The sequence below is a fragment of the Poecilia reticulata genome, linkage group LG11, assembly GCF_000633615.1.
Source record: "Poecilia reticulata strain Guanapo linkage group LG11, Guppy_female_1.0+MT, whole genome shotgun sequence".
Taxonomy (NCBI): Eukaryota; Metazoa; Chordata; class Actinopteri; order Cyprinodontiformes; family Poeciliidae; genus Poecilia; species Poecilia reticulata.
In genome coordinates this window covers 8,530,894-8,542,876 of record NC_024341.1, presented here as the reverse complement: position 1 = coordinate 8,542,876, position 11,983 = coordinate 8,530,894, and the positions used below count along the sequence as shown (strand labels likewise).

The following is an 11,983-nucleotide window of genomic DNA, read 5'->3' as shown; positions in this document are numbered from 1 at the left end:
AATTAAACTCAATGTCAGTCTTATCCACAACCCATCCTTTACTGCTACTTACAAGTACAAGAAATTATGAACTAGTCAAAAAGATATTTCTTTCGGTAATTCATAAAAAAATAAGCATGTTCAGATTCATTACACAGATTGTAATAAACTGCAATTACCTCCAATAATTGCGATGATTTAGACTTGCAGAGAAAGCAATCACTTTCTCTGAAATTTATCGCATAAGAAAGTGTTTCTTAAGCGACAGTTTTCTAAAAAATGTACGTTTTGACCTATACAATCATGGGAAAGGCTGCTGGAAAGGCAGTAACATTTGAATATCCTAAAAAAAAAAAAAAAAAAAAAAAAAAMWAWATGTTGGGTTTTAATTTACTGTAAGTCATAATCATCACAATTAAATAAATGCTTGCAATACACGGCTGAGTGCAATGATTCCATGTAATGAATGTGTGAATTCTAGCTTTTAAACCGAATTAAGAAAATAAGCGAACATTTCAAAGATTTTTCATTTCACCGAAATGAAGGTGGGTTTTCACTGAAGGCTAAAGGCAAGCTGCCGAGCTTTTGGATTCATCAATATGGGGTGACAGTGAAAGATGGGAGATTATAAATGATAGCTGCTGCAGAAAGTGTCACTCAGCATAACTGATGGATTGCTTGTTTTTATTCCCCACTACATGCAGAGTGTGGCCTGTGCTGGAAAGTCAGTGCTCTCGCTGCAGAGAGAGAAGTGGGAGACTTTTGGTCTGGTCCCTGACTGAGAGGAAACTCAGTGAACTCAAAAGACCATAGCTGTGGCGCGTTACATTATAGAGGAGATGGTGAGCAGGAGGGGGGGAACTCAGAGCTGTGTGGGGCTGATAACAAAAAATGAGCCAGAATGAACAGAGCTACTGATTTAAAATATGCAAAAAAAAGGAAGAAAAAGAAGAAGAAGCACAAATTCGCCAGCTGCTATCAAGGAAGGCTCAGTTCTAACTGTTGCAGCACCGCTCAATCCGACACTCACTGATCTCCATTTCCATAGTACTGCGGTGCAGTGAGCAGGTTTTGGGCTAAAGGAAACACCTCCACAGATTTGAATATTAAGTGAAAATGAAGATTTGTCCATATTTACCCGTATATTGTTTCTATTAATTTTAGTTTTCAATAAACTAATTTTTTAGTTTTTTTATTTGATGACTGGATTTTTTTTCCCTTATAAAGCAGCCTTTAAACCATCAACGGAAAACGTGGCTTTAAAAATTGACCAACTATTTAGGCAAGCAGACATATTTGTGGATAATAATCCTCACACACCAAAGTACAGAGAAAATAAAGCGAAATGAATCTCTACTCTGACATCTTCAGAGATTTTTTTTTTTTTTTTTTTTACCCCCTCTCGGTAAGATCAAAAACTACAGGTTCTTCAGGAGTTTTTCTGTATCAGTCGGGGCCACTCAGCCAGAGAGATAATCGGGGAGTGACTGAAGGACTCCAGTCTGCAATATCTGAAGATGATAAGTTGACCCCAAAACTGTAGTGAGGACGGTTAAAATTTATTGACCACAAAGAACCGCACAAGCTGAAGAGTGATCATCTGAGTCACGACAAGGCACTGTAATGAACATAAAGTGCTTATTGAAGACTGGAGCAGATAAAAATCATGAAAGGAGTAAAAATGTTGCCATTTTCATGACCATTTTCCTAATTTTCTTAGAATGAGCCGCTCAATACAATTGTTCATATGAGATAATCTTCAGGTCGTATTTGTTGAATCATACGCCTAAAACAGATTCGACTTCATGTAGGGAAATTAGCAGTGATAATACAGTTACCTAAATCAGTTCAGCCGCTTTAAAGAAATGTGTAAGAAGTTGCCATTGTAGAGCAAATTGAGGGGAAAGGCTCGCCCCCAAAGTGCCCCGAACAGATATGTAATAAAGCCATAATTTCCGCCGAGATGTTTGAGAGCGGCTTCGGAGCCAAAGTAAACGTAATGCACCATGCAACTGCTGCACGAAACTATGAGAATTCAGCACAGGGAGTCTTCAGGATTATATGAGTGTAACCGCTCGTCTTTCCGTGAAATCTCCAGGGTAATTCAATCACTTCCTTTCCTATCGCTCAAACTCCGGAGGAGGAAAACGGCCAAATATTCCACTGGAACGGTCGAGATAAACGAGAGTCTTAAAAGTTATAAAATTGTCAAAGCAATTACTGAAGCACAGTGAAAATGACTGAGGGAACAATGCAATGATTGGTTTCAAGAAACTTGATTTCTAGGAAAAAAAAAAAAAGCGGTATGTGTGATTTTTTTTTTGTTGTTTAATTTTCTTTATGTGTAACAATGCCCAGAAAAAGAAAAGAAAAAAAAAATTGGTGTAGATGTTTCATTCTGCTTTTTAAGTGCTTCGATACCCTATTCTGTAAATTCATATGTGGTCAAGAATATTACCAGTTTAATGGTTTCCGAGTTGGAACACAAAATTAGAAGGAAGCGATCTTCCTTGAAGGAAATTCAACCAATATTCACCCCACTGAGCATCATCAGGTCTAACGGGTCTACATAAAACTCTCGTCAGACCGGAACACACAAAGCAGATTCCCTCAGATATATTTGATGACATTTCTGCTGTGTGCTGCACTCTACAAATAAAAAAAAAACAAACAAACAAAAAAACAAACTATATTTTCTGTAATTTTCTCCCCCAGCAGTGCCAGATAAAGAATGTTAGCATTAAAGGCATAAACAATTTTTTCCCTATATCACATTTATCATTTCCAATTTAATGCACGGCAGTAATCAGTATGCCAGTGACTCCCCCGCTGTCACAGCCTCCAGGCACGCAGCCTTCAACGTTTTTATGATGAGCAGAAAACAAAACAATTGAAACACTCTTCTTCTTTAAAAGGATGGGGCTGTCAGAAGTTAACTTGGAGGGAAAAGACCCGAGCGTAAATCCACAGGGAACGCCACGATGACTCATCCGCTCTTCAAACTCTGACGCCTTCATTTGAACATCTTGAACAAATTTCGCATTTTGCTCTTGCTTTTCCGAAGGCCAGGTGTGAGGAGCTACTATTGGATCTCAAAAGGAACAGTGGAGGATCTGTAAAGTGTTTTTCACAATTAGTTCGCTCATGTCTAGTGGAAGATTAAATGTTGCAACAAAATTGTGGAAAGGTGAAGGAATAAACAGGTGGAACCCCCATTTTAGCTGATTTAAGCAATTTAATATATCTGCTAGAGAAAACACCATATGAGTGCATGTAACCCAGCTAAACTTTTATAAGACAGATTAGAGAGATTTCACTACTGATAGACTGAGAGACTTTGTTCTATCGGGGACCAAAACTGCAATATGTATTACATTTTCAGCTGGTGTGGTTCGCTTTCACACTGCACTCTGTTAAACGATCCAAACTCTGAAAAACCTGTTCACTCCCTCGCCTGTGGTGGCGCTGCACCTTGAACTATGAAAAGTAAAACAAAAAACACTGAAGAACACACTAAGTGCAACTTCCTCCTTCACAAAATTGAAACAAAAACGGAGTAGCTTCAGATATTGGCAGTTGTAGGAATTCTCGTTTGTGTTTGGTAAAAGACGATGAGCCGTTTCCACCTCTAGCGTTAGACACGCTTGTTTTGGTTGCATTTACCCAGAATGCACTGCACTATAGTCCACTGTCTGTTTTTGGAGCAGTTTCCGCTCCGCTTGCGTCCACATATGCATTCAAACCGCGACAGAGTTCACTTCAACCAAACAAACCAAGACCCAGGATCTTAGGCGAACCAGAGTTTGACGTTTTTAGACCGCATTAGATCACACCTCTCCAAACGAAATGGAATTTATAGGCAAATGAAATGGAGTTCAATTAAAGAGAACTACACAAGGCTGGTGGCAACACACCCCATCGTTGTTGCCGATTTCTCAGTCAAACAATTTCTGTGTTGCTAAAGTTGGGTCGGTGGAAAATACCAGCTATTCAGATGGTTGTGAGTCCGCAGGGTAATTTCCAAACAGAACATATGAGCATACCACCTTCATGCCTTTGGAGAAACGACAGCCTGTTGAATAATCCAAACGTTTACTGCCCCCATGGTACAGCAGGCTGACCAATCATAGCTGATGAAATGGATCAATACAGCCGGCAGCGTGTCGCAGTACAACATTAGTTCAGCTTAAAGGAAGTTCTTCAACTCTCAAAGCTCTTGTGCAGTGACATTTGTGAAAGTGTAGCTTTTTGATATCTGCTAATAATGTGCTATATGCAATGGATAAAAAAAATAAATGAATTGCCAAAATCAGCCAAATAGGGCTCCCTTTTTACTAGTTCTTAGCAATTTACTGTGCTAATAGTTTCCTCACGTCTGTAAAAACTTACTACAGATAAATGAGCTAATAATGCCAAACACATTTTCCCCAGAATTTTGCCTAAAAACTATCCCTTTATTCATAAACACAAATAGTGCCAAATTTATGACAGAAAATAATCTGAATCTGATCTCGGCTTTAAAGAAAAAAGTTGGAAGTAATTTTTTGTACTTCTGAAATCCACTATTCATAGCAGAATGAGCCATGAGTTGATGCTGCAGCTTCGCCCTGAGATGTGGATGTGAATGAAAAATTAAAGATGTAATGTCCCTAAAAGACTTATGTCCATGAAAATGCACCACACATTCTGTCCCCCATTTGAGAGACGGATCATCTTTGACTTCTCAAGATAACTTCGGTTTGTTTGACATCTAATTAGTCTTCAGACACAACATTGTGTTTGAACCAGGAACAAACTAAAAATAGAAAAGTAAACGCTGCTGCTGACTGAACATTAGATTCTCAGTTCTTTTGTTTCACTCTACCTTCACTTGATGGGTTAGATTCATGCACCGTTTCTTTCTGATCGTTAGCCTTCCTAAAACCAAATGAAATGCTGTCAAAACAACAAAAACCATCACGTTTTTGGTTAAAACCACAAATAAGTACACATCTACGCAACACAGACACTCTGTCCTCCTATAGCAGTCACACAGGCGCTCTACTCTCTACTGTTTTTTCCAACCACCTAGCAACCTTTTAAGCTTTTCCTCAGCTGCAGGAAAAGAAAAATAGGAGGAAAAGCACACATAGTAATGATAAGAGTATGTTTTCGACAAGGAATTGAAAACTACATCTTTAAACCCTGCAGCCTTTCCATGGAACCTTTTGACAGCCTCAAATAGCAGAGATCTGACAGATAACGGCGTTCCCAATTACTCATCTGAGAAAGCTGGCAGCATAAAACACAAGAAAGAAACAAAGAAAAAAAAAACAAACGGTAAAAACAAAATACAAATTGAAAACGGAACGGATGAATTTCAACAGTTCAGACAGTTTCTCTTAGCCTCACACACACCGACCGACACGTGGCTGCCCACCACACAGTGCACAGAGTTTTTTTTTTTTGTAAGCTACAGGTACATTTTATGACTTACACAAACTTCCCTTTGGGTTTAGGCGAAGGGCGGTGAGAAAAGTCATCACAGCTTTGCCTCCAGCAGTACTCCTGCCGGCTGCAGGTTCAGACGGAAGCTTTTTCCTTAGAATATGGAACATGATCAAGAAACCATGTAAAGTTACAGAGAGCTGTTTCACGTTGACCTTTTTGATAAAAAAAAAACAAAAAAAGTTGTCGCTCTCATATTAGTCTCTTTTTTTCTTGTTTCCTGCAGGTGCGAGGCTCCTCGACTGGAGATGTTACTTGAAGGTATTTCAGCAAATAAAATAATCTTTTTCTCGCCATCTGCACAAGGAATTACAGGTGTCCTCTGCCGGCAGCCAGCGGAGGTTGTGGCGCATCTTTCCTTCCTTCGACTGACTGAATGTTGCAGCAAACAAGATGAGCGTGTGAGATGATGTTTGTGGTGGAAAATATGGATGAGCGATCAGATAAAATTTAAAGAAAAAAGTAAAAAGAATCCACACAAAATAAAAAAGAGAGAAAAAGAAATATAAACAGAATGATGGAAGACAATGAGAATGGATGTAACAGAAAACATATAAGATATCAGTATTAATCTGAAAGCACAGACTACATGCATTGAATATAAAAAAACCTCATAATTAGAATATTGTTCTGTGTTTAGACAAGCGGTGAGTCAAAGTGACGTCTTCCAGATTCTTACCTCTGAAGGATGGTGTTGCTATACAGCGGTGCACACTGTGCTGACTGTGAACTCTGTCTCGTTGGCCATGATGTCAGTGGGTTGGATGTTACGGTCGTACATGGGGTTCTCGAACGTAGCCCGACCGTTTGTGTTCTCATGGCCCACGTAACCGTTGAAGGGAACTTTGGGTCTTCTTCTAAAATACATTAAAAAAACGCAAACATGAGTCGTCAGGAGAGTTTTATTCCTTATGAAGCATTAAAACCTTCTCGACATGTTGCAGATTTTTGCTGTTGTGACTCGCATGCTTTTAAAATGTGTTTGTATCGGCGCATCCAGAGTGGGAGAGTTACAATTTAACTCTCATTAAGTCTTCCCTGTTTTTTCTCACCGTAAAGATTATGTTGGTTTACTAATGTGCCTTATTCTACTGATTATAATGTCATTAAGTTAATGTATTCTGAAATAAACACAGTCCCACAAAAACACACATATGTGCCGCCTCAGCTAGCATAATAGAAAATGGGACGAAAAATAACTATTGGCTTTGAAAATTGTTCACAAATAAAAATATGGAAAGTATGGCATGCATTTCTATACAGACCCCTTCAATCAATACTTTGTGGGACAACCTTCCACTGTAATTACATCTTCAAATCTTGTGGATCATGCTTTTCACATCTGGAGTTTTTTTTTGCCAATTCATTTTTAGAAAATTGCTAAAAGCAATTCAGTCGGACTAGATCGATTGAACCTTAATTTTCAGGTCTTGATACAAAGTACTTAAAAACACAATTGGATTCCATCCACATGTTTGCTTTTTTACCCAAGACTTTACTTTTCAACAGGGAAAAAAAAAGGATTTGTTGTACAGTTGTGTAGTTGACAGATACTCCCAGCTGTGCTGTGGATTTCTGCAGCTCCTCCAGATTTACTATGGGCCTCTTGGCAGTTTCTTTGATTAATGCACTAGTTGTCTGGCCAGAAATTCTACTTTTTTCCCCCACTATTTTATCCTTGATCCATCTTCATGTGTTCCTTGGTGTTTTCGATGCTGTTTGTTCACTATTGTTCTCTAACCCACCTTTGAGGCCTCAACAGAACAGCTGTATTTTTAATGAGACTATGTTCAACACAGGAGAACTTTATTTTTTTGTATTAGTTGACTTTTGTAGACAACGGATTTCACTTATAGATCACAGAGAAAAAGGGGGTAAATACAAATACAAGCCAAACTTTTTATTCATAAAACATTTTTAAAGCTACTGCACAAAGCTTTTTTCTTTCCACTTAATCAAGATCCACTAAACAGTTTCAATGTATGGCTGATAATTTGTGGTTTCAGAATGCTGCTTGTTTAACGTATGCGTGCGAACGTGTGCATTAATGCCTGGATGTGTAGTGTGAAGCGCTTTGGGGTCCACTGGACTTGATAATAGCACAGGTACAAGTCACACACCGTTTAGTAGTTTAGATGTAAAGCAGGATGAGCTCTCAAAATGTATCCTAAATGAAATTGAAATTACAGATAGAATTAGCAAAACAAAGAAAAAAAAAAAGCATCCCAGTCTTACCTGTGTTTATAGAGATAAAGAGCGAAGCCTGCAATGATCATTGCTATAAAAGGCACTAGAATGGCAGCTGCCACTGAACTGCTGTTGGAGGCAAAGTTGTAGCCAGGGTTGGCTCTACTGGGATCTAAGCTCTCTGCAGAGAAAAAAAAACAAAAAAAACAAGAATACATTTTTACCAAATCAATCCTTTAATAGTACTTATTAAGCAATTTTTCTCATCTTCTACCAAGACTGACTGGTGATATATTAAGCACTTACACATGAAAATAAATTAAAATAACATTTAGCGGCTGAAGAGTGTTACCAGGAGCACTCCCTTTACACGCAATAAACTATGGCAGTAAACCTGATTTATGTACTTTTCATCATGTTCACTTCTATGTGTTAATTTCATTTCGCCCCCCCTCCCGGGGGAAAGTCAAATTCCATTATCCCAACAATGACTTTTAATTACTGGCATCAAAGGCCGGCAGCTATTAACTCATTTCAGATGTGTCATCTAATTTCTAAAGTTGTGTGTCTGCAAAAGCAACAGTGGACGAGTGACAAGCCCACCTGTTCGCCACAGAGTGCCAAAAAGCTCCAATAAAGGGCGGGTGACAAACAAGAAGGAATTGAATTAGGGGGTTTTTGTGGCGTTTGCCAATCAACCCCCGCTGCATGAGCGCGGGGAAACACACACAAACAGATGCACAAACACACTCGAGCAGATAAACCGCTTTCACCATTGCGCCGCCACCGAGTTAAAAGAAAGCACAAAGTGTCGTCAAATTAAGCGGGATTACTTCCAAGATGTCTAACCCACCTTCCAGACACACATCTGGTGTTTTTCGTGTACACACCATGCTCATACAGATGAATTCCCTGGCATCAGCCCCGGCCGCCTGTAATAATACGGGGCTGTTTGCTTAATAAGTGTGCTGCAACAGGGGGCGGGAGGACGCACCTGCTGCTCAGGCAACTTCCTTATTACAGCAGATTCTCACAGCCACTTTCCACAGAGCATACAAACACTTCATCTGTGTTAGCATCACACACAATCACGCCACGCACCAACGTACCGCTCGTCTCTGCCTACACACATGCAAACACGCAACGGGGGTGGACTAGGAATGTATTCTCAAGATCCTTCCACATTGGTATACACAAAAGTCAAATGAATGGATGTCTTGTTAATGTAGAAAGTGTGATGTAATGCAGTTTTGAACAAAACTTGGGGCTTTTTGGAACAAACATCATGACTAAAAGCCTTCTTTGCCTTAAGGTTCACTGTGTTTTCCCTCATCAGCAAGAAATGTTTTGAAGCATTTAAATCCCAGCTGATCTGCAATTCCCTCAATTAACCAACATACACCCCTATCAACAAGCCTCTGGGGTAAATCTGACTGAAAACGTGATCACTCTTCTTGGTATAATTGGTAAAGCCCATTCAAACTGATTTGTTTCTTTGACCAGACTTGATTTGTGTAAGAATCATACATACATATTCAATAGACTTGAAGAAAGTGCTGTTCCAGAAGCATAATGCTTGCCTGCCTTGTTTTGCAGGAACACCAAATAAGACCCAGAAACAGAAAGACCATTGGTTAAGATGTTAGAAAACGCCCAGGAATCACCACAATACTAAAGCCTATCATGAACTGGGATTTGTTAGAAACTACATGTCCACAGTGGAGCATGTTTTATATCACCCTGGACTGAAAAGGTGCCAACCTACAAAGTAGCACTTAAATTTGAGCAAATCTTAAATATTAACTTAAATCCCCATCTCCCCACAGGGACCATGCAACGGCTTTCTAGAGAAACGTTTAAACAAGACAAAGAACTCTGTAATTATGATAAGAAAAATATTTGGAGTGGTCATGGTGTGGCTTCAAACCTAAAAACTCTGTAAAATGTGGTGGTGGTAAACTCGTGCTGAGATGTTGCTAGTGCATACGGAACCCGGAAGAAGGAGCAATACCTCAAATTCAACTAAACTCATCAATTTCTCAATTTGATGAGTTTAGTAACAATTTGCTAAAATCCATTTGGCTAACATTAACTAGCAATGCCCTCAATCTCACACATACTGAATATTATTAAATATGTTTAAAAGTAATTCTGCAAAAAAGAGAACTTTTCAAGACTAATGGCAGAAAGCATGAGCTACAATGTGGATATTAAAACAGACATTAGTGAATGTACAAAGATTACACCCTTTTGGTTGGAGGTGATAGGGGAAATCAAGGCTAAATTGGACCTGAATTTGCGATATGATGTTGCTGTGGTGTTCCTGGGTGATCTACCCCAGACACTGGGGAAGTCGGATAGATATCTGCTCTTGGTACTGTTAGCAGGAGCAAGGAAAGCGATAACCCGCAGGTGGTTGGACCCGGAACCGTCAACGAACTTGGAATGGAGGGAAATAGTCGGGGAAATCCACACAATGGAGAGACTGACTTTCTCATTAAGACTTGCTACTCACAAATACAACAAATATTGGAAAAAACTGAAACCTCTATAACGACTGACAACAATTGTTAATAGATGTAATTACTGCTTTTTGTTGATTATTACATAACTGCACCTGTCAAATTGAATGCTCTGCATTTTGTGTTAAAGGGGGATCTGAATGTTCCAAGCATGTATGTGTATTAAAAAACCTTAAAAATGCTAAAAATAAAGTAAAAAAAAAACAAAAAAAAAAACAGACATTAGTACTTATGTATAAATATATTTAGCCCAATATGTTTTGGCAATGTGTGGAACAGGGACATGTTTGAAAAACGTATGAAAGAGAAATTCCCCAACTAAAAGGAAAGGGGTTCAAATAAAAGGCCCGAAATTCAAAACATTTCTGATGGTGAGTGTATGGTATGTAAACCTTACATAAATATTGTATGAACGGATTTTATTTGCTGCTGATAAAGCAACAGATACAGAAGTGGTTCTTCTCTTCATAATCTGCCTTTCACAGGCTTCTGTAGCCAAGAGGAAAGTTCACTCACCCAATCTTTGGAGACCAAATTGGCCAAAGCCTTTTCCTCTGACAAATCCCTGGTACACAAAAGCATTGGACGAGGAGATGTAGGACACCTAGTGAGAGAGGAATGGAGAAGAGACATTTTATGTGTCACGTCGTAGCTGTACAAAGGGGAGCACCATCAAAGTGTCAGCAGTTGGTACATGCAAAAAATGAAACATTGTGTCAAAAAGAGCTGAGAGGTACTCCTATGGCTGGCACTTCATGTGCCGTTTTTGTGCTCAAGATCACAAACAAACACACTCCTTCGCTTGGCACACAAACAAGAGATCCACACAAGAGAAACACTGAATTAGAAAAAAAGAGACCCTTAAAACACTTCTGTGCGCATCTTGTAAAATAGCACATAGAGGCACTTGGATTCATGTGTACTGTGACCTGTTTTTTTTTTTTTTGTTTTGTTTTAAATTAAATCAGAAGTGTGCGTGTGCGTGTGTGTGGAGGTGCCTGGGGCTGGGGGGTAATACGGCAGACAGGAGTGAGGGGGTCTGTCAAGTCCTGATTACCAAGCAATGATTTAACTGACATTTTAATTAAAGAGAAAACTCTCAGTGGGCCCTCCATCTCCCTAGAGTGACAAGGTTAGTGTGGATGTATGCTTCGCGCGTGGCTCACTATGAAGATGTGTGTTTAAGTGTGAGATGTAACATCTTTACAGAGACAAACATCATTACAAGATGTTGTAATGAAGCCGACTTTGGGCTTGCACTTACATGTCCGTCCAGGGCCCAGTTGTCTATTTTAAACTTGTTCACAAAGATCTCCACAGGACCTCTGATCTGGTGAACTTGTAGAAGCAGTTGGGCTTCCTCCCTCTTATACGTTCCTGAAGGGATAAAAAGCCCCACACAGATGGAGAAGAGTTATTTAAGAAAAAAGCATCTGCCTTTACAATAATATATAAAAAAAAAAGATTGGCTATTTGACTAAAACTGCAACATTGATTTCACAGAGAACCTTTTTGTAATGCTTCTTTAGAAATTAGCGGGTACTTACCTGCTAATTTAAGCTCAACCCCGCTGTGGTCGATCAGTGTCCCATTAACTCGGTTGCTAAAAGGTTCAAAGGCAGTGATGCTAAGCATGGCTGGCTGCTTCTTTCCCAGGTACTCATAGGAACCCCTCCAGAGGGAGTTTTTAGCAAACACACCACCGGGGACTAAATGAAACATGTCAGTAAACAACAAGAGTTAGCTAACATTTTTGGAGTCTTAAATGGAGAAAAACGGAGCATATTATAAGCCTGCAGGTATATATA

General features: G+C 39.3%; 1 protein-coding gene across 1 annotated transcript in view; it reads right to left on the bottom strand.

Moving 5' to 3' along the window:
* Positions 1-461: 461 nt before the first annotated feature.
* csmd2 (CUB and Sushi multiple domains 2) overlaps positions 462-11,983 on the bottom strand; it is a 245,362-nt gene continuing 233,840 nt past the window's right edge. The window contains exons 66-71 of the mRNA XM_017307349.1: positions 11,723-11,884; positions 11,440-11,552; positions 10,692-10,779; positions 7,702-7,834; positions 6,146-6,323; positions 462-5,838 (exon numbers count right to left, since the gene is read on the bottom strand). Of these exons, the coding sequence (XP_017162838.1) occupies positions 6,164-6,323; positions 7,702-7,834; positions 10,692-10,779; positions 11,440-11,552; positions 11,723-11,884 (656 nt within the window). The 3' untranslated portion in view covers positions 462-5,838; positions 6,146-6,163. The remainder of the gene's footprint in view (positions 5,839-6,145; positions 6,324-7,701; positions 7,835-10,691; positions 10,780-11,439; positions 11,553-11,722; positions 11,885-11,983) is intronic.